The sequence below is a fragment of the Etheostoma cragini genome, chromosome 9 (assembly GCF_013103735.1).
Source record: "Etheostoma cragini isolate CJK2018 chromosome 9, CSU_Ecrag_1.0, whole genome shotgun sequence".
In the NCBI taxonomy this organism is placed as follows: Eukaryota; Metazoa; Chordata; class Actinopteri; order Perciformes; family Percidae; genus Etheostoma; species Etheostoma cragini.
This window is the reverse complement of record NC_048415.1, coordinates 5,643,016-5,665,884: the sequence shown is the minus strand read 5'-3', so window position 1 is coordinate 5,665,884 and position 22,869 is coordinate 5,643,016. Positions and strand designations below refer to the sequence as shown.

The 22,869-nt window shown below is 39.7% G+C and overlaps 1 protein-coding gene across 1 annotated transcript; it reads right to left on the bottom strand.

Annotated features, from left to right (window-relative positions):
* Positions 1-2,984: 2,984 nt before the first annotated feature.
* Positions 2,985-22,852, bottom strand: dnai3 (dynein axonemal intermediate chain 3). Its single transcript, XM_034881349.1, has 23 exons — positions 22,770-22,852; positions 21,140-21,216; positions 20,986-21,018; positions 17,979-18,184; positions 16,789-16,893; positions 16,336-16,464; positions 16,020-16,219; positions 15,167-15,283; positions 14,628-14,824; positions 13,885-13,994; positions 12,943-13,032; positions 12,611-12,697; positions 11,240-11,371; positions 9,862-9,935; positions 9,547-9,691; positions 8,855-8,951; positions 6,856-6,977; positions 6,653-6,713; positions 6,072-6,202; positions 5,588-5,795; positions 4,598-4,689; positions 3,850-3,966; positions 2,985-3,207 (listed from the first exon to the last, which is right to left on the bottom strand). The coding sequence occupies exons 2-23, from the start codon at positions 21,192-21,194 to the stop codon at positions 3,067-3,069; spliced, it is 2,649 nt and encodes an 882-aa protein (XP_034737240.1). The 5' UTR covers positions 21,195-21,216; positions 22,770-22,852; the 3' UTR covers positions 2,985-3,066.
* Positions 22,853-22,869: the final 17 nt, after the last annotated feature.

Genomic DNA, 22,869 nt, shown 5'->3' with positions numbered 1-22,869 from the left:
CCCCCCCCCCCCCCCCCCCCCCCCCCCCCCCCCCCCCAGCAGGAGCAGCTAAGAGGCCAGCCAGAACAATGCCAAGGCAATGGCTTAATTCGCCAGGCCAGATTTACAGCCCCTCCTGCACAGCACCTGCTCACATTGTTTCCCAGGATTAAGCTTGAAAACTTTGAAGAATTGGTGATTAAAAACTGGACTGCAGGCAATCCATCACATATGGACACCTCCCTCAGTTAAGTATGTCTTTTTATGTTTGGGAGATGTCTTGGACTTAGATGAAGAAATCAACTGAAGAAATTATGGCATCATGAATCCCCTTCATGTTGCTCATTGGTCAACAACATTAAAGTGTGAGTGCTAAGCAGCAGGGCTTATGACCTGCATAAGTCTCTGCATGTCTGTGCATCTTCAAATGCCACGGGTGTTTACGTTGCATGAAGCTTACTCAATTGCACAACATTCTCTGCATCAGAAAACAATAATAACTAACCAGCAGCCATGTGTGCGTTTGTGTGTGTGTTTTGGTTTGTAGAAAGCACATTCCTGAGCTGGCCTGGGAGAAAGTGAGACGCTCCGCTGAGGAGAGAGGGACTGCAAAACTGAATTCCTGGAGAGATTTAAGGAAGGGACAACTGGAGAGCAGAGGCCCCCTTTGTCACCCGGGCCTTGTTGGTGCCTCAGGGGCCATATGGACGCCTGCCTCTGTGCACCCTCACGTCAACCCATTCTTCACCCCCCTGCTCCGTGACAGGACCGTCCACGTGAATGAGTCATGGCCAGAGTGAAGTTGTCCACAGCTCACTACTCTAGAGGGGAACTCGCTCTGTTTTCCATCTCTTGCCATCTTCTTTTTCTTCTCTCTCACTCTCTCCTTCCCCTTCTCACCTAACATTTGTATTGCTGTTGTTCATCTGGTCTTGTAACACTCTCTCTTAGCTCTCTTACCTTTAGAGGCCTCTCAGACCATACGGTCTATGTCTCAGACACAGTGTGAAAATCTGGCAATAGACCGCTGCCCTATATTATGCAGCAACACCCCCCCCTCGTCCCTCCAGCCTCTTTTCTGGCAGGATACTGGCTGTCAGTTGTGACTATAGGTTTGCTGAGCTGCTCTTGACCTGAGGTGGACCCTGGTGTCCTTATTTTATCCCCATGAAGGAGTGAAACTAATGGAGTCCAGAGAGCTGGAGAGATGCTTGTTGCAACATATTGCAAAGGGAAGCAGAATTCTCAGAAATGTTGTGAATAATGTGACAGAAGACAAATTTTGAAGCGTCTAACTGAAATTATTGGCACCACACTTTATGTTATAGCTGCAGAGCTACTTGTTGCTGTGAACAGCCCTCTCAGTGCTCCCTCGCTCCTGTTAAACACGTTTTGAAGGTGCAGTGCCACTATAATGTCAAAACAGTAGAGTCTCACAAGTGATTGGACAGCAGCTAGTCAGCACTGTATACAGGCAAAAACAAATAAAAATAATATAGGAATTCTCTCATTAGAACAACATTACTAAAATGGTCAATGTAGCCAACTGCTACAAATCTACGGGTGACGTGACCACTATTAAGATCATAAAGTCACAGCAGCAAAACGAGCTGTTCCTCCAACAGTAGTCTACAGGATATCCACGACCTTCCACGACCTTCCACTTTCAGGATGGCTTTGTTGCTGCTGCCGGATATTTTGCCGTATGTATACTTCTTTTCAGCCGGATTTCCGTTGCCTTCTGCTTTGTTTGTGTTGGAGGTTTAAACTCCGGTAGATTTAGGACTATGGTTAACTGCTCTTCAGATCTCTGCAGGGTAATTCCAGACAACTAGACTATCTGTCCAATCTGAGTTTTCTGTTGCACAACTAAAACAACCTTTAAAGTTCCTTCCAGAGGCTATTTTGCAGTGGCACCGAGACTCGTCCGGCGCTTAGCGCCGCCTAGGACATTTGGTATTGGTTAAAGGAAACGCCAATAAACCAGAGCACATTTTTCTCCCATCCAGGAATGCTGTATGGACTAGCCAGACACTCCTCTGCAGCGTCTGGGAATGCGAGTAATTAGAAGTTAGAAAATAGTTCATTTTTTACACATTCAGAAAGTACAAAGAAACAGCAGTTATTTACAGTCATGATTGTGGCCACTAGGCCAAAATTCACTCATCTTTTAACTCTGTTTTGATCTCCTAAAGGAAATATCTGTCTCCTTAGCTCCTCCATAGTGTTAGCACAAGCTAGTTGCAAACTTTTTTCTATTAGCGGTTTGCTGCTAAGGATGTTTACAGACACTTTTTAGAGCTTTTTTAGTTGAAACCCTTCTGTTACTGAAAGCACGATAGATGAGAGTGGTGAGACTGAACCAAAACAGTAAGGGGCTGTGGGCCATTAAAGAGCTGAAAGACTTCCTGCATCACTACAAAGTAGTCCTTTCACATTACGCAGTAAATCACCTGAATGATTTACAGAGGGTTGTACATACTATTTTTCTCACCTTGCCCTCCAAATGCAGTCAGGCCTACATCCACCCACTCCAACTGGTTGATGGTTGGGGACTAACAACTTTTGCATTAAGGACCTGTGCCTTTTAAATTCCTTTCAATCAAACATTTCTTCATCAGCAGCACACAAGATGAACCATACAAAATACATTTTAATACTAGAGAAGCTTTCAACAACCACATAAGTATCATGAAATTAAAAAGCCATAATAGGAATTCCTGCAAAGGTCAGATGCTTGAGGTATTCCAGACTGCATCGTCAGGGAGCGGTGGTGAAGAGGGGGCAAATGGATGGCATTACGCAGTAACTAGATCTCAGATGGGTGGATAAAAATAAATCCATGTTTGACCCTGAAGCCCCACCCCAAACATGGTCTGAACGTCGATGGCAGAATCAATATACAAAAATGTTCACTGGTCTCAGATTTTATATATAGATTGGATTTCAATAAAACAATACATTCATACATAAATTAGTGGTTATGATACAACAGTGTGAAAACAGTAATGTATAAATAAAAATAATATAACCTAGTTTATATGAATTGCAATTTGTGCAGATGTGTAAGTGTTAATGTGTGTGATATCAGGTATCTTGTGTGTAGGCGGGAGCTTGCCACAGGCCCATGCCCTTCAGGACACTTTCCTCCAGCATCAGGTAATCGTTGTACTCCTTCATGTTCACCTCTTCGTTCTCCACTAGGGAATTGACTGGCTTATCAAGTTCCTGGAGATAAACATCAGAAGAATTAAAGTCATGAACAATATGTTGCAAATGATACATATAATAAGTAATTAAGAAAACATTGTTGTCGCATGCCTCTGCAAACAATCAAAAACAGAGAAGAATCTTGAAACATGGAAGTAATGTGGGTCAATACAATCTGTTAATAAACTCTTTCTCACATAACTCGTACAGTGTTTTCCAAGTCTTGTTTATCAGGTCATATGCTCAGTACTCAGTACTACCCCAGTAGTACCACACAGTAAAACCACACACAAACGCACACACAACTAACATTACAAAAGGCTTTCATGCATTTAAATGAAGGTTTGCTAAAGGACAATTTTGTGTAATCACTTTTTATTTAATTGCTAATCTTGAGCAGCTGAGAGAAATACACAGACAATCACAAGCCTACACACACATTCACACGGAAAGTAGTACGAGAGATTGAAAAGGGACAGAGGGTCAACTTTGAAATGGTGCGCACACGTTTAACTGGCCCGGTAAAAATCATTTGTTAATCTCGCTAATACCAGTGGCTGTCTGAGGACACAAGGTCTCATTCAAGGCCACATTAACAGCAAATAATGATGGTTGAGAGAGCACACAGCATGTTCATTCTTTCTACAGACAGACGCTCACCGTTCTCTTCTTGAGATCTTCAGCTTTCTTCTTCTGTATTTCCCAGAGTTCCTCCCTTCTCAAAAAATCCTTCAACCTGTCCTCCTCCAGCTCAAAGTATTTCTTCACATTTAAACTCTGCATACAGACAGAAAGGAAATGTATCTGACAACACCGGAGGTTTGGTTACCACAGGACCAGGAAATTACTAGAATTCACATTATTCAAATATATTTGTATATTACAAATTAACCTAGGTTTTGCATGTTGCACACCTGGGTTTGTCACTGGGTATTTTTCAACCTTGAACAAGAGTGAATTATTATTCCTTCATGTTAAATAATAAGTAAACAGACAACTCATAGCCTTCTTTAGAGTGAGTACAAGGAGGTGGTTGGACTGTGGGTCCTCCTCACTTCACTTAAATTACATCCCCAGCTCCTCCATTTGCCTTCCTTCCTTGCGTCTTAGTCTGTCTCGCAGAGGAAGCATGGGGAAGACGGAGGAAATCATGGAAGGAGAGAGGAAACTATGACATGTGTTTTACAGGGATGAGACGTGTTTTACTCTGAATTCGTCAGCTGTATGGGTGGAGTTAGCAACGGCTCTTGTGCATCCTTGCTCATTGTTCCTCGGGGATCTCTCCTCGATGCTCGCTCTTTGGGGCAGGAATAAGACGGCCTTCACTAAGGTGGGCCAGAACAACTTCTGGTTCAGCCCAGGACCAAGGAGCTATAAAATAGGGGAAGTGAGAAGGACCCTGTCTTACCTCACTCCTGGAGGGAACGTAGAGTGTCTTCGGGATTTCAAAAACACGGACCATTCCAATGTCATCAGTCACAGCCAGAAAGTGCTGCTTGGCTGTATGTACAAAACAAATCCAATGAATAACAATCTTACAACAAGGAACTTATCACCAAGGCTGTGAAAATATAAATAAAACCGACAGATAGGCAGGCACAGTCCCAGCGCCAAAACGATTTTCAGCTGAGCAGCAGATAGAATATCCCAATGTTTGTTGGCCGTCGTTTATTTTATTTAATTGTTTATTTTATTTAATTGTTTACTTTATTTAATTGTTTATTTTATTTAACTGTTTATTTTATTTAATCGTTAAGTTATTTAATCGTTTATTTTAATTGTGTTACCCCTCCTGACTCCCTATTTTATGTTATTGTCTTTAATGCTTTATTTTCTTATGTATTTAAATCTATTTTATTGGTTTTATTATTCCATTTTCATTGTATTCATTTCTGGTCTGCTTTGTGTACTTGTTGCTTTCTGTGTGTTGTGCATTGTGTGTGTTTCATGTGTGTCTTGTTAACTTTTTTGTCTTAAAAAAAAAGAATGGTCCCATGGCATGAAAATTTCACTTTATAAGGTTTAACAATAATGTGAGTTCCCCCAGCGGCTGGAAATGGTGATAGGTGTAAACCGAGCCCTGGGTATGCTGCTCTGCCTTTGAGAAAATGAAAGCTCAGATGGGCCAATCCGGAATCTTGCCCCTTATGACCTCATAAGGGGCAAGGTTACAGCCGCTTTCTTTGCTTTGCCCGCCCAGAGAATTTGGCTCATCCATGAGAGAGATATTATGGCTTTCAAAGGAGCAAAGTGGCAGTTGATCATCCCCAGCCTTCACCTTGCCCCCCCCCCGACCAAAACGTTAAAGACAAATCATAGTGGAACAAGTAATGCCTTCCTAATGAAACCACAGATATGCTAACTACTGTGTTTTGCACCAAAGAGGCCAAGAACTTACAGGAGGCGGTCCAGGGTTTGATGCAGGTAATCTTGGCATTGGTAACATTTGAGTGGACCTGCACAGGTTCACTGGTCTTTACCAGCAGGTTCCACACCTCAATGCTGCCATCCTCTTTCCCAATGAAGAAAACAGCTGGTCGGGACAAGGACCAGCATCCCACAGTGCACACCTGCTCAGAGCTTGCTGACAGAATGATGGGGCCATCCTGAATGTACATGAAAGTACTTGAAAGTTAAATACTGTAGAGTCAATGTATTTAAAAGGCAATGGATCTGGTCAATTATAAGTGATATATTATGTATTTTCTCTTGTTGTGTACATCATGATGGATCAAAGTATTGATTATGTTAAAAGTCCAGGAGAACTCTGATATTTATTCATTTTTATTCTAATCCTATCGAGAATTAGAATGACATGGTATGATTTTAACTGTTTGCAATGTTTTTTTTGCTCCTGTAATTCAAGCGACATGTGTTGTTACCATGACTCCCTCCTTCCAGATGGCAAAGTTCCAGCTCCCCATTGTCAAAATAATGTCTTTGAAGAAGGGCGACCGTTGCACCGTATTCACCAGCCAGTGATGGATGCTGAAACAATGGAGGGGCTTGGCACCTGAGAGAAAGGGCAGAAAGAAAGATCAGGTGCCCTTGTTTTATCGTACAGTACTTTGCTTCCACAGAAGCAACAGGGCAATGCAGTTCAAGGAACTATTAACTATGTGTCCTCTATGTAAATAGGAATTACATTCAGCATTGCTGCTAAACCCAAGAGTTGCCTTACAGTGACAGTGGATAATTTGTATTTATGATTAAGTCCATACGGCAACGGCTTCTTTTGTCTCAGGATTTTGAGAATACAATTACTCATGCGGAGAATGTCAAACTTCTAAAACAAGCATCATTCGGGTGTGCTTTGAAGAATGGCCAACAGTCAAGAATAGATGACGTTTGTGACCTCTGACATATAGCAATTGTAAGTCACTTTAGAATAGATAATCAGCCAAATGTAATATAATAATGTTTCTTTAAACTGATGTTAATGATAATAAACCAGAATACTTACTTTGCATCCGTCCAGAGTCATCCTTCCCCAGTTTCCAGTCAGTGTAAATAATCTCCCCATCCTGGCAGTAAAAACACACATATTACAACATGTTAGAAGGGGAAAATGGCATAGTTCTGTTATAAAGGTCATTTAGCTGTTCAGTGTTGTACTGAAGTTAAATACTGCTCGAAGTTGCTGATTTTATTGGTAGGAATGTTTACCTCTGTTCCAATATAGAGTTTGGTATTGACATCTTCCAGAGCGTTGAGTGTTTGAGCCAAGGGCACGCTGAGTTGGCTGTAGTCTGGGATGACCTTTGAGCTGTCACCATTTTCATTAGCTTCTGTGTGGGGAAACAGAAGGGGAGAGTGTAGAAAGTAAGGTTAAATGTTTAACTCATACTTTTCTTTTTAAACACTCATGTTTTTTGTTTCAGCCAGTAAAGAGCATGGTCCTCAGTGGGAACAAAATATGTTGACAGTACACTGTAGAAAAATCTTCATACAACAATTATCTACAGGAGTAATAAAAACATACTTATCAGAAAACATAAAACAGATTGAACAGTGGCATTGGTGCAGCCTGCTCTGTAATCTGACCATGAACAACACAAGAGAAGGATATGGAGAGATAGGGAGGGGTAAGGTTTGGAGAGAGGATTGTGGCGAGATGGAGGAAAGTAAGGGAGAAGGGTGGGAGGGTTGAGATAGACAGAGCTGGTAGTAATGGAAGAAGCCTTTTCCATCACAAAAGCCCAACTGTCTGTCAGGGACAGTACAGGGACATCCGTTCACACCTCCTTATCAGCGGACCGCTCCTATTCAAATCTCGGCCTCACTCTGTTAAATCAGATTACCCAATCACACATCTTCTAAATCCCCTTTCCTCTAGTTAAGATGTGTGTAAAGATATGAGGCAGACAATACAGCACAGCAAGAGATGTAGACATTGTTTTACTTTTACCACACTGCACTGCTCCAACTTGTTGCTTAGTCCCCACAAGGGGTTTCTAGCAAAAACGTAGTGTGGAAACTCATGTGGTGTTGTTGTAGGGCAGGGTTGAGCTTTTGTACAGTGGCTACTACTGTAAGTGCAAGTGACTCAAGCACCAAAGATGGCAATATGAGCAGAGAAAAACTTGATGAATACATCTAGCTCAGAAGCAGACAGTGTATGACTCAAACATCTAGTATCATCAAAGTATTAATCACACAGGGATTAATTAAAAATGTAATAACAGACTGCCTAAGGGCTACAGCAGATTTATTGCCTCAGTTAGTGAACATATTAATTATTTGACCTGCCAGCTACCAAAGCTGTGTTTATGGAAGCAGACCTTCAGCCAGACAAAGACAGGTCTCTTCTTGACCAGCCAGGACACACACGATCATCTTCTGGCTCTAAAGAGCCTGAGCAGCATATTGCAAAGAGCTGACAGTCAGCGAGGCTATTGCTCTGCAACTATGAGGGCCTTGTTTTGGAACTATCACTTAATAAAGTGCTATGAAACCTGAGAAGAGAAAAGAGAGAGACTGTGTAACCCTGCCCCACTGATCAGTGTGCTCAACCATCCATAGCAGAATAAAAAAAAAAAAATTCACAAATCTCCCCCAAAAATAGACACGCAGCGTTGCACATACTTTTGAGAATTATCAGACATGGGATGGTTATGTTTGTAATGTTCATTGCTTTGTCTACTCACTTGGTTTTAATGCACACAAATTCAGAATCTAGTAATTTTATGATTATGAATTAAAACTAGCTTTCCTCTAATTTGTGATGTTTTGAAGACTAAAACATTAGCACTGTTCATGCAAAGCAGTAGCAGTGTGACATAGCTTCTGCAATTTTGACACTCTAGGCAAAGAGAGTAACACTTGCAGCTTTTTATATATTTTCTCCCTGCTATACGTGTATTTGTGTGTGTTACATTTTGAACTTGCATACTGATTTATTACATTCCTCATCCAAGTTCATGTACTGTGACAATGACCAAGCAGACTTTTTCTTTTTGACAATCTGTCGCTCTCTAAAAGGGATTGTGTGTTTGAATGAGCTATAACCCACTTTCATGAGGTACTTTTTATCAACATCAGACAGTATTTAATGTACAAGATATTGTAAATGAGTAATGCTTATTTGTTATTTAAGAAAAGGGAGATACTGTACAACAGACAGAAAGAAATAAACCAAACCAGAGTGAAAGATAAAGTTCCTCACCTGTGTTCCTGCCAGTATTATCGTTACAGTTGTAGTGTTCTAGGTTGAACTTCAGAGGAGCGTATTCTCCACTGGTATCGATCTTTGGTAGGAAAACCTGACACATGACAGAGAAAAAGACAGTATTTGACAATTAAAAAACTAACAGAGACAAAACACTATTTAAAGCCAAATCAAGGACTATACTGAAGCCACTGAACACTAAAACCCATTAAATGAACCCAACTCGGATGCAAATACATACATACAGAAATAGACATACACATTAACGGAGCTTTAAAGTTTAAAATGTTACTTGCATTGAGGGGAATTATCCAAACACAAAGCCTAAATCCTATATAAAGACTGTTCTCAAAAATCTTCCCAAGTGCAATTTCGTTGCTGAATTGGGTATATCAAAAGAAGACTGACTTTCCTAAAAAAGATGGGAGGTGAACAGCTAATATACAACAAATGGTGGATTGCTTTTCTACATATATCTACATACATTTATTTTGTTAGATTGTGTAATTTTCTATTTGCAGGTAGAATAGTTTTCTTCCAGTATTGGTGGATCTACTTTATGTAGACAACAGTTTTATGGTTTTCTGTAAACTATCACAATGTGTATGGAACTTCATTTCTGGGTTTGGAAGACACAGATAAAATATCTCAGTACTCATTTTGTATTGCAACCTGTAACACTGCATTACCTTGAAGAGAGGTTTCCATGTCCGGTCCAGGTGCTTGAAAGTGTCGGGGGTACTGTAGGGTGTCTTCTGATCCGTATTAGGCCTCATTTCTGATGCTGAGTGGCTCATCGGTTTTGACACTCGCACATCCCAGAACATTATAGTGCTTCAGAGGGAGAAAAATTAAAAACTAACATCAACTTGAAAATGTATTGAATCCTTATACAGACTGAGAATATTGACTGATACAGACTTACGTGCCAGTCTAATTAAAGCAACATCTCCACCAATTTAACAATTCATCTAAACATTATTTTTTTCCTGTGTAAGACCTACCAGTCAGGGGAGCAGGTGACAAGTTGAGAAGAAATGTTATACATGTTTTCCACCGGTAAGCCCGTTCTGGTCACCTAATCAGAGAGAGGGAGAGAGTGACAAAATCAAAAGCTTAATTTTGTAAAAAGCAGATAGTAGTGAAAAAGGTTCCTGATGATAAATGGGTTTATGCTCCCCTGGGGGCACTTTGATAATTGCCTTACTTTATTTATCCCCATGAGTTCCAGTGAGTGTCATAATGTATTACAGTTGGCTATAAAGACATGAGGGATACAGGCACCGATGGGAAACCAAAATTAGGTTTTCACTGTGCCTTGAAGAAGATTTTAAAAACATTAAACATGCTTAGGGTTTTTAGACTAACAATGCAGTGAGTCTGTGTGTGCCCATAGTTTATTGTTACTGTATATTTAATGTCTGCTAACATTATCTTTCACAGTTATCAATACACTTCTTTGTGCTGGGTTACAAACCAAACACTACAGCAAGAATAGCTTTAGGTCAATACATTTATAGATGTACTGTGCAGAACATGCAAAGATTCATTCATTTCTGCAGATGTTAAAAACAGCAAAGTCTGTTGTTGAGAGTAAAAAAAACAAAAAACATCCAGAGGCTATTATAATACGCAATATTTTGTGGCAGTGGTGCTGATGAGTAACGTTTGTTCTGTCCAATAGTGTCATACTTTCATACCTTCCAGTTGAACCTTGTAATTTCTATCATTATATTTCTGTTGTACTAGTCTTATTGTTTTTCTTTGCTTTGAGTACCTTTAAAGTGCTGTATAAAATACAATATTATTATTTATTATAATTATCATCATCATATCCTCAATATGTCACATTATAACATAGATTGTTCTCTGCCTTGAAGACTTTTCTGTGCCCACTATTGCCTTACCACCTGTTAGACATGTTTACATTCAAGTGGCTTTTCAACTTCTGATAAAAACTCTGATAATATTCCAAACCTAGATAAAGAAAATCATTAGGTCAATAAGAGACCTGACCGTTAAAGTGATTACTGTCTCATTGTCAATTTGCAACTCAGGTGTGAAAGATTCAAATGTACTCTATCTGCTCTTGGTATGTTGGAAACTAGGCCAGTGTTTACTTTAGATATGATAAAAGAAGCTTGAGATCAAGAAAACATTAACGAAAGTTGTGCTGTGTTCTCACACAAAACACCTTGTATTAATCAAGATAGGCTAAAAGAAATAGCGAATAACCTTGTGGAAGGTTCCAGCACCTTCCCTAATTCACTCCTGATGGATAATGTATGAAATAACTTTCTACGCAATCAGCATTCAGCCTATTGATATCCTTACATGCAATTGTTACTCCCTCCAAACCCTCTGCGCTTTAGCTCTGTGTACCTCAAATGTTGTTGGCAGCCACTGGACATCAGTAATTGGTGCTTTGTGGCTGCTCTCTAATGCAGATACTGCACAATAGCGCACGATAGGAGTCTTATGCTCTTTGCTGTCATCAAGGTCCTGATTGAAATCCTGAAACAAAAACAGAATGTGTAACACATCATTTATTTCAGTAAGCAGTATGCCAGCAGTTGGATTTAAATGGTGTGAACAGAACAGCAATCCATACAGAATGATTTTAATTCTTCATTTATCTTATAAGCTAACAGCAGGTGCTAGTTAAGGGCAGCTTTCACAGCACTAAAATCAACTCATCGACATGAAGCTTTTCAGCAACTACAACCGCCATTATTCACACTGCAAACACAAGGGAGGGCATTGATCTAATTTGCTTGTGTGTTATCTTCGATAGGAAAAAACTATGGTGAAGGACGGATGGCTTGTGTAACAGCTGGAGTATGTGAGCTGATGCTGTTGACTTTGGGGAATTAAGAGCAAACAAGTACAAAGTGAACACAGGGAGGTTTGGATGGTGGCAGAGGGGAAAACAAAAGAGAAGGATGCAGCGAGGACCGGGATAGAGACAGCTGTTCCACAGTAGAGGCAGTAAAACCACACAAAGAAAATGGCCATGTCTATCTGAATACAGCAGTGGAAGATGTCAGTGGAAGTCAAGCTTTAAGGGAAAAAAAATTAGTTTAATATTTGGGTGTCTGGACTTCTCAATAGGCTACTCTGGCATTAATGTAGTTACTATGGTGTGGGTTAAAATCTGAGCCCAGGTTTTTTTTGACATATCATTACCTCCCTCTTCTCCCACCTTTTATGTATTACTATACATAATACCACATAGCTATGGCAGCTCTGCCATACAAATATTAGTTTACTATAATGTTAAGCCAAAGAGAAACCCTATTTTTTAATTTCAGTCAAGACTTATTTTATTCAGTTAGATCAATTCAGTCTGACTGGAGTGTTTGTATGAGGGCTGCCCCCGTTTATCAGTGTGGGGTCATGTAATGATACAAACTTGCTTTGAGATTCACTTCTAGCATTAGTACGTTTGTGGAACTAGTTTTGACAGCTGTGGCTGACTTGAAAAGGACCATCTAATGAAAGAGAGGATGAGTGGAGAACTCAGGAGTCAACGTATCATCATCTCACTCTGTACAGCACAGCCTGTCTTTACAGCAGATATACTGCATGCTTTGATAAACTGAGGACCCATACTTAAATGAACCCAGCTGACATCATCAGGAGCTAAAGAGTTCCAGTCACTGATAACACATGTAATACACAAACACAGATACAGAACACCATGTATTATTGTATCAACATTGTGCACATTAAGGAAAGGATATGGGAACTTACGCATACGTCAGTGTTGACAGAAACCTTTTTACCAGGCTGTGTTCCCTGTAAGCAAGTGACGTGAGCAGAAATGTCCCACAACACGACCTGAGACAACAGCAACACAAAATCAGTCTCTCAAATAAATATGATGAAGTGTTGATTAAAACAGAAAAGATACAATGGAACGGTACAGGATATGAGTAAGATGACTGAAGGTTTATTATAATTTCCCCTTATAATCAAAACAGAGTTGGCGTGGAAAAGTGGTGAGTTATAAAAAACTAATACAAGGCAGAAAAGGCAGCAGATGCAGCAAAACCAGAGATGCAGAGCAGAGTCAAAGTCAGCACCTGGCCATTTACGCAGCCGCCAACGATAATATTTGGATCAGACGGGCAGAACTCAAAGGCAAAAATGTCATCTGGGCACTCCAGCAGCAACTGCAAACAACACAGAAAACCCACACACACAGAGGGCAGAGCCATTACATTTCAAAGTAGACATGTCCATGAATTGGGTGCTTGCCATCCCAAGTATTTATTTATTTTAGTCTCTCCATACAAATTTTCGCTTTTAATCCACAAAAACCGATTGCATACGGTAGATTTCATTTCAAAAGGCAGAAGGGGGAAAAAGACCCGAGAGGGGAAAGATTATATTACAGAGAAGTCATTTTTCAGAATCATGTGTAAGAGATTGAAATTAGCTGCAACACTGAACTACAGCACTTTATTTTTTACACTACAGTAAATAAATATATTTGTTTCACTTGTACATTGTATGTGGTTTCCCCTACACAGTAGCCTTTGCCACTTTGATCACTGCTTCAGCCAGGGGCTTTGCACAAAAGTCTGGTCCCGGCAGAAAGGCATTTTCTATGGGCCCCTCCCCACATCTACAGCTATTCATTCTAGCATTTTTTTTGGCCCTCCTCACATGAGGGCCCTGGGTACTCAGTCCCCTTTGCCCCCCCCGGTCTGACGCCCCTGGCTTTAGCAGACAGTGAAACCAAAGCCTGACGCATACACTGGTGAAGACGTACGTCATGCAGAACTCATATTACTTTTGAGTGATTTAGCAGCTCAAGTTTTATTGATCGAGTGTCTAGGTCAAATCAATGAAGCCACTCAGATGTAGCTTAAGCAAATAAAGGTCTTGAATTACAGCAGAAAGAAAATCCTTCCAGCCGTTTGTTATTGAACTATGTCTCAAACAGATATGAGGTGAGAATTAGCTACTAAACTGTCAAAGCTAGAGTTAGTGTGTCCCATATACTCACATACTTTCCATACCTGGGGATTAGAGGGGTCGGCGAAGGTATAGAAGAGAATGAAAGAAGCTCTGACAACAGACTCGTTCAACTGCTCTTTCTTTTTGTCTGTCAAAGCCACAGCTATCACACCTACCACATCAAAGAACATATCATACAAGGTATCAACTACACAGCAGCAGGAAAATAGACGTTAAATAGGTTTAGTTTTTTTAAGTGCACTGATTGAAAAATTGGTGGCTCAACTCTGATCTCTTCTTTGAATAAGATATTTTTGTACTGATCACATGTTTGGCACAGATATTATTATTCTGGATCTTGCTGGAAGCCTGCTCTATGGGTGATGAAAGCTGGGCAACATTACAAAGAGGTGGTTAAGAACAGTAATGCTTTTACAATGGATGAGGATTTGGTATTTTTGTCAGTGATCCTGAGCTTACAGGGAGAATGATTATCATTTACTTTTGTTATATCTATTGTTGGCATTGTCCATCAACACTATCCATGTCAACATTTTCCGACCAAATGCTATTATTGACATTAAAACCATAATCATCTAAGCATAGCACCCCAAGTCAAACAAGGTATCAACATTGAACTAATTCTTTCTGACAGAAAATGTGATAAACTAACTAAAGTTATAGGATCAAAGTATTTTTTTTCATGAAGAACTGAGAGAAAATGATGAATGTGAATTAACTTTATGTAAAGAGTTATTGCTGTTGAGTGGGATTGATATACGGATAATGAGATGTTGCACCTTACCATAGATGGTAGGGTGCCAATTAATGCTGCAGATTTTCTTGTCCTTTGTGTACTTCTGGTCTGTGAAGGCCTGATGAAGCATCAAACCTTCGGAAACCTTCCCAGCCCAGTCACCGTCTTCAGCTGCTGACCCCAGAGCCTTCCAGTCATCAAAGAACACATTCATGATTCCTTCCTGCTGAAGGGCTTGTAAAACCCTGAAAAAAAGGTAAAACTTCTATTGCTAAAACTTCTGCATTTTTTCCTTGTCTTTTTTCCAGATGTTCTTTTCTTACCTGGACACACAGGAGGGTTGAGGGTAAAGTCTATGATTTAAATGTATCATTGGAACACTTATTTAAAACCCAAAGTACGGGCTGTGAAGGAAACTACAACACAAAATATAGCACACTCGGAAGGTGAGCTGGATTCTAATGCAATAAGAGTGGTAACAATGGATGGGTTGGGGTACCCTGAGACTGATACAGTACCCTCTCCCTATACAAAATCTCTTAGAAAGCAGTCAGCAGATAATTAATTTCTAGAATATTTTGTCTTACCTGGGGGTCACTGAATTGCAAAAATTCTTCAGATTTTCAAGGTGGAGGATGTTCTCTTTTTCTTCAACACTTAACTCTCTTGGCGTGTATTGGGTAAAGATATTCTTCTGAAACTTCCTGTGAAGTGGACAGAAAATAATTATACAATACATTTGTGGAGGTGGAGTTACTATTTAAAGTTCTCTACTGTATATCGATGAAGTTCCCCTTCGTTGTTCAGGTGTTCCTCTTTTCGGCCGGATGTCCGTCACCTTCCGCTCGCTTTGTGTTGGTATTCTAAACTCCAGGTCGATTTATGAGGACTATGGTTAACAGCTCCTCAGATCTCTGCAGGGTAAATCCAGACAGCTAGCTAAACTATCTGTCCAATCTGAGTTTTCTCTCCGGTGACAACTTTTGAACGTACACGTTCCACCAAAAGAAGTTCCTTCCCGAGTCTATTTTGCAGAGGCACCCTCGCACCCTCCAGTGCTAACCGCCACCGACACAAACAATTGTGATTGGTTTAAAGAAATGCCAATTAACAAGAGCATGTTTTTCTCCAATCCCGGAATGCTGTGTGGACTAGCGAGATGCTTCTCCGCAGCGCTGTGAAAGAAGGTCTGGCAATGCGAGATTACTATTAATGTAATAAAGAGAGAAAAAAATCGTCTATGGCAAATACTATTTCATGAATGCGTCAGCTATATAATATGCACTACCAAAGTATATGCATACAGGCATGAATTGCAGAAAAATACTCACATACTGATTTAGTATTACATTCTTAATGCATTGAGGTGCTAGCAGAACCTGTAAGTGTTTTACCCCTGGAGAACAAACCAATTTTATCTGTCCTGATTTGCTGGCATACCACTGTGTCTGGGCACTGCTGCTCTGCAGTCTGGGAACGGCCTGTATCCCGCAGTCCCTTTGCAGCTGTTTGATGCTGAATCTACTGTCTCGGTAGGAAGCACACTCTAGGTAGTCATCCTTAGCATCTGCAGTGTTGCGGTCAGAAAAACAGACTGGAACCCCAAACTTCTTCCGCACTCTGGAGAACTTGTACAACAGCTGATGACAAAAAGGACAAATAATACACAGGTGCAATATAATGAAAGGACAAGGGTGAATGATAATTACATCTTATTTATTATTCATATTTGATGTATTTTTTTATGCTGTAGTACCTTTTTTCTGGACTCTTTGAAAGCTTCTTCATCTATTTCTTTATCACTGCCAAGTGGTATCCATGGCTTTGGTTCTGGGGTTTTAACGACTTCATTCTCAAACACTTCTGGTATCTCAGGCTTTGGGGGCTGCAGCACATAGGGACAATTACAAGAACATACAGTATAATGAACAGGAAACATTAAAGTGTAGGATGAGTTAGTGTGATTTCTTTTGACAGTTAAACATGAAATCTTCCTACACAGTGTCACTAAATGTTTGAGCTAGAGCAGGGTAGTGAAGAAGTTTCGGAAGTCTTTTATTTTAAACAACCATAGAAAATATGCCAGCTGGCAAAGAAAAACGGGTCTCCCTGCACCACTTTTTAAACACAAAGTGGTGGATAGAGCATTAATAGGAATAAAGGAAAAAAGAGAACCTTATTACCAAAACCAAAACTACCATCTGCTTACATTGAGGATTCTGTCCTTTGCTTCTGGTGTCAGAACCAGGTAGAAGCTCTGGCCATAGGTGAAGTCCCTGTCATAAACCAGCAAGAGCTCATCCTCTGGGTAGTCCTGTTAGATAACAGAATTTAGAATTCACAACATTTAATTATTTGCATGACAAAATGCCTTAAGATAAAATGCCAGATCGTCCGTTCACCCACAGTGGTAACATGTGCTACGGCCAGGCCTAGTGGCTTTTTTTCCGCTTGATGGTCTTTTGCTAGTATCTCAGATTTAAGCTTTATTGACATTGTGTTTTTTTTGCTCCTGCTTTAGTCCTGGAAGTCTGGCTGCGTGAGCCTAATCATTGTTTTTAGGACCTACCTCCCACCGGTCTGCCCGCTCTCAGCCCCAGAGAATTTCTTAGCACCATCTTTCCGTTGTATTCAAAAGGCCTCTACCCTGTTTCCCAATCTTTCCTCTGTGTCTGCTCCTGAATCTACTGCCAACCTAACGGAATATGAATTAATTCTGGCAATGTTGTACAGCAGTAAGACGGTGAATGACAGAGTGAGATGTACATTTACGACTTTGTGGGCTTTGAAAAGAATAAGAGAGAGAGAGACACACATTGCCTAAATTGGCATACACACGATCCGCAATAAAACCGATCTGTACTAGCCGTTCCACTGACCCCATGCTATGGGGAGAGCTGTGCTACCCTTGGCATTGCCCACCACTCAAAATTGCCACTTCTCGCTGCTCTCAAAGTTCTAATTATTTTAATTTGACCTTGTTGCCGCTGATCTTTTAAGGCCCAACCATGGGCTATACCAATTCTAGAATGTTCCTGTGCTGTGCTTTCCCTCTTTGCTCTGGCCACTACCTCGCGGTTTTGCTGTAGATCCTGTGTAGGCGGTCGTTGCCAAGGCCAGATCTTGGCTGTGTCCCTAATAAGAAAGCTAACATTACTTAGGACTTAGAACAGAGTCTGTTTGGGTCCCTTAGGGTGCTTTCTGGTCTCATTAGAGTAATGTGTTAGTAAAAGTAAGGGTGGTGGTTACCATGTATTTAATCTTGAGCAGAGACAGAGAGAACAAGGTTAAACCGGTTACTCCGTCTGTTCCCACAGCCCTTAACTCGGGGTCTGTGTATCATCACAGTGTCTTGGGGGTATTGTCTGAGTGATCTGTATGACAATGAATCAGCCTCACCAGCACAATCTGCTTCACAGGGCTGAAATCAGACACTGCAGCCCTTGTCTTAATGTCCTGTATGATGTCGTCTTTTTCCAGCAGCTTGTAAGGGCTCTCCCCTGTGACGTCCTCATCAGCTTGGCAGTCAAAGAGCTCCTGGGTGGCTGATGTCAGGACCATGGGGAAGATATATTCAGGATGATCTTGGTTAGAGAGTTCCAAATCTATAAAAACAAGAGAGATGTTACACAGTGGAAATTATATATTGAAATGAGCTGGATCTAAACCTATATACTTTGAGAGCACACATTAAGAACATCATGTTATTTTATCACTAGAGCTAGTAATGTTTTGCTTGCAACAATTACACATATCAGTGTAATTTGGATCGTAAAAGACAATCTGAAAACAAAAAGCCACATATCAAAATTATGTGGACAAACAAACAAGTAAGAAATCTCTGAATTTACCCAGAAACACACATTGTGTATTTAATTTATTTACCTCCGCTCCTGCCAATTACATACATACATAGTAGAGAAAATAAAGCATCTTATAAGTCAATCTGAAATCATAAGTCAAGCTGTTTTTGTCAGATGCCAGAAGATTTGACGCTATTCGGTGTCAACAATGATAATAATTAGCTAAGTGTTTAATTGTCATGTCTATCTGTTCTGTCTGTTCCGCAGACTGTACAAAAGAAATTGCTGTCACTGTCTGTGCAACTATTGTCCTGAAATGGGATGTACATATATAGTGGTAGAATTGAGCATGTAAAGCAAAAATTGTAATGGTGTATAACTGATTATGACTCGCATAGAAGATCCGCTGTTTTCCTATCTTCTACGGTTATATGTGAATGGAGGAAAACCAAGAGGTTTAAAAACATAAACAATACTAATAGCAGATCTGAAAACTTGGGTCTCTGAAAACAGAGATGCAAGCCTAATGAGTGTGGATGCAGTTATGCCACGGCTAAGAGCCTAAACCTCACTTATTCATTGATATTAACACAATGGGCGGGCTTTAAAGTCACTATTGCTTATGGACTGTGAGACAGATTCTTGCCCCTATCTTCTGATCAAACGCACAACAACGCCTCTGATCCTTCACCTGCCCCACCCTCTAGGGTGGACCAACCTACAATATCACAGGATGAAATGCAATACTTGTGAATAGTCTACACACAATGTCCAACCACTTGTTGAAGATATTTTTCTGTATATTATACTACTATACTGGTATGTGAAAGGCAGATCAGTTATGCATGAATTCAAGACACAAACAGCTCAGTCACCTAACCAGGATTGTTACTATATAAAACCGCAGTAGAGCACCAGCACCACAACAAAGTTGTTACACTCCTCCATACAGTATCTACAGTAAGGCTAGGCTCAGTCCAGGGCACACTATAGTAAACAGGGCTTTGCATAATGATAGTTTTCATCCTTCTTGCGGTCTCTCTCTTCAAAGTCTTGCCACAAGGTTGCTGAGGGGACGCTGGGAATGCTAAAGTACAGCTTAAGTAACCACTTCCCAGCTGGGTGTGTCAACCTTTTCAACTCACACCAGTTAGGCTTCATGCCAAATCATTGTAGTGGAAACGCACACCCCTCATTTCACACAGTTATGTGTCAACTATGGCATTTACATTCATGGGAGATATTTGCTTGAGAGACGAAGAGAGTGTGATGTGAAGTGTTCCGTTACCCTAAAGAATGTAATTAAACTGTGTTTGTATTCTGCGCTGAAGAGATATTGTGAATTTGTCTTTTCCCTCTTGCATAATCCACTTATGGCTTGCATTTCTTTGACTGCATACTGCTATTTATACAATATCACAGTAGATTGTAATTATGGTAGCTTATTTTCATCTCTGTTGACATTACTTAATAATTTCAGCCTGGACAATAGTTCTTTATCAGCTAATAAGATTACCTATCATCAATATCTTGTAGCAACCTTAATAGGGGTTAAAAGAAAAGCTGTATATATATATTTGTTTCAGTGGGCCAGGTGAAGCTAGTCCCTACAAGGTTAACTAATACGTGTTAGGGTTGGTTTTATGTCAAGTTAAAGGTCAGGGTTGGGTTGGTTTTAAGAGTAAAACTATTTAGAATGAGCTCATTTAGGAGCTCTAACAGACTTGCATTTATACTGCTGGGCTATTTAGCTGGACTCTGCTGATATTAATAAATAACAATAAATAATAAATAAATGTACAAAACAGAACCAATGTAAACCTGCAAACTTTTAACACCATTACCTTTAACGTAATCTATAGTGCATGTACTCAGGGCTGGTATATTAACAGTAAACTCGACCATGACAATGGGTACCCACAAATGAGTAGAGAGCATGTCCAAAGACTACGCAACAGTACACTCAAGATCACTTCACAAGAACAGTTTCTCCATCTCCTCAAACACTGTTCTGATTATTCATTTCAGCCATGCTTTTTACATTCCTACTCCAAACTAGAAAGTCAGAAAGATCTTGGTCTCCTACAGTAAATTTGTGTAAATTGTGTATAGCGTTGACTAAAAGGACCTTGCTCTATCAAATAAGTGAAGTAATCAAATACAAATTCACTCTATCATCAAAAATTGTAAGGCTAAATGTAAGGCTTAAAGTGCTTTAGTTTACGCTATTAAAAGACCATGTAAGACTTACTAGATCTCTAGTTAATATAATTTGAGAGGAATAAAATTCACTTTACAATCTGCACACTACCTATTACAAAGCAGTTGTTTGCTCTAGTACTCAAATATAGGGGGAGCAATAGTGCAGTGGATAGGACACTTGCCTTTGTTGTGGGAGAGCGGGGTTTGATTCCCACTGCGTTACATTAACCAATGTGTCCCTTAATCCCTAGATGCTCCAGAGGTTTACCCAATAGTTTTTTAGGAAATTGTTGTGAGTGCACATAAAGTGTTGAGAAAAAAAAACCTTTTAATTGTCTGATCTACTTAACAGTTCCGGATAGGCAAATAAATAGGTGAAAAAGTCAATCATTTTCTCTTACCCTGCTTTTCCATCTGTGTCTGAATCTTTTTGCCTAAATGGGAAATAATAGTAATTTTACTATTTACTTTACTGTTGTTCCATTTGATCTTGTTAAGACAAACATGCATTTAAAAACAGTAACACTATACTAATATTCAGACACACATCTTTACCTTTCCCCTTACTGCCGGCACTGCTTTTTCCACTTTTTGGTTTCCTGGGTGGCATCCTTGCTCTGAGGATAGCTTCACTAATGAGAGGAAAAAAGTCTTACAACACGGTGTTACAATTCTCCTTGGAAAACACCAAACTACACACTTTTATCTATACACATGTCTATTTCATTGACCAGAGAGTGAACATTTCAATCAACACACAGGCTCCACACAAAACAAATCATTATCAATGCACGTGGCGGCATCTTGTGGAGGATGAGAGAATTGCATTACATTGCCTTATGAGAAGGACCTTAGCATGGTCTAAATTTACTTGTGAAAACTAAATTAAGCCCAGTCTACAGGCTGACATACACTGTATGATGTTCTGTTTATGACTAATGATATAGAGTGGGGAAAGTAGTATTCAGGTTTTAGATACTGTAAAGAGTTTTTTTATATATTGCCAAGTGTTTCTTTTCTATATCTTATCTTATGTTTTCCTAAAATCTTTTAATAGTTTATGTAGTTAAAGTACTTTAAACTACTTTGTCCTTGAAAGCTGATCTACAAATAAACTTTCCTTTCCTAAAGTATCAAAAGTTAGAAGCCTACTAATTATACAATGGCCCCCCACTTTAAAGTATTATGTGACATTAACATTAACGTTGACTCACTTTTTAATGCTATTATTACTGATACAGTGGTGCGTTTATGAACCCATGCTAAAGTTTACTAAAAAAGGAATAAAAATAATCTTTTTAGAAAATAATTTTAATGCCTTCATAAGAATAATGAGGAATAATCCAACCTTTAAGGACATCTATTTTCTTTGTGAACAAATAAATGTTTGGAATTAAAATAGAGCCACATCATCACATACCCTTCACCATACATAGAGATTGGCAGGGTTTTATTTCAGTTAGCCTAATAGCTGGTCTGATTTGCATTGAGAGATGATTTTATGGAAAGTACCCCATACCAATCTCTAGATATGATGAAGGGTATGTGATGATGTGGGGCTAGTTTACTTCCAAAGGCCAAGGCAACTTTATCAGGATGCATATTATCCTGGATCCATGATACAACTGGCCTTTACAAATAAAAATCTGCCTGCCTCTAAGGGAATTTAACATAGGGGTATGTATAATTATGCCCCCTCTGTTTTAAGGAAGAACATTTAATTACTCACAATACATTATTCGTTCACAAAGGAAATACTGTAGGTGTCCTTAAAGGTTGGATTTTATCCAAATTTGTTCTCCTCTTTTTAGTCAACTTTAGCATGGGTTCATAAACTTATGAGCAACATTGTATATCAGTGAGCAGCAGTTACCGTTATGGTATTTGCTCGACACATTTTAACGTTACAGGGTAAATTCCATAACTTAAGTATGTTTTGTAATATATTCGGGGTGAAAATGTCTATCTGAAGCTAAATATAAACTAACGTTACAACTATGAAAATGTTAACTCTAGCTATCTATGTAACGTTAGCTAGTTAGCGTTACACATTTCCTTCTGAAAAGTAGGCTACAATAACGTTACAATATGCTTAGCTAGTTAGCTAGCCAATGTTACCATTTAAATTAGCATTTTTTGTTCTATTTTTCTAACTACAGGTTATATACCAATAAATACAGTTTACCGGTTAACTATAGGAGTTGGCTTGAAATCCTCTTCACACTTCTATCCTCTTGGCTCATTAGTGGCACTGTTTGGTTGCTAAGGGTAACATGAGTGAAAAA

Excerpts from the sequence above, each read along its gene's own strand:
- dnai3 (XM_034881349.1), bottom strand. The coding sequence starts at position 21,194 with ATGCCACCCAGGAAACCAAAAAGTGGAAAAAGCAGTGCCGGCAGTAAG. Across the intron at positions 16,465-16,788 it reads CAAAGGACAGAATCCTCAAT|CCCCCAAAGCCTGAGATACC; the intron begins GTAAGCAGATGG and ends TATGTGCTGCAG. Across the intron at positions 13,995-14,627 it reads TTGGCACCCTACCATCTATG|GTGTGATAGCTGTGGCTTTG; the intron begins GTAAGGTGCAAC and ends TTGATGTGGTAG.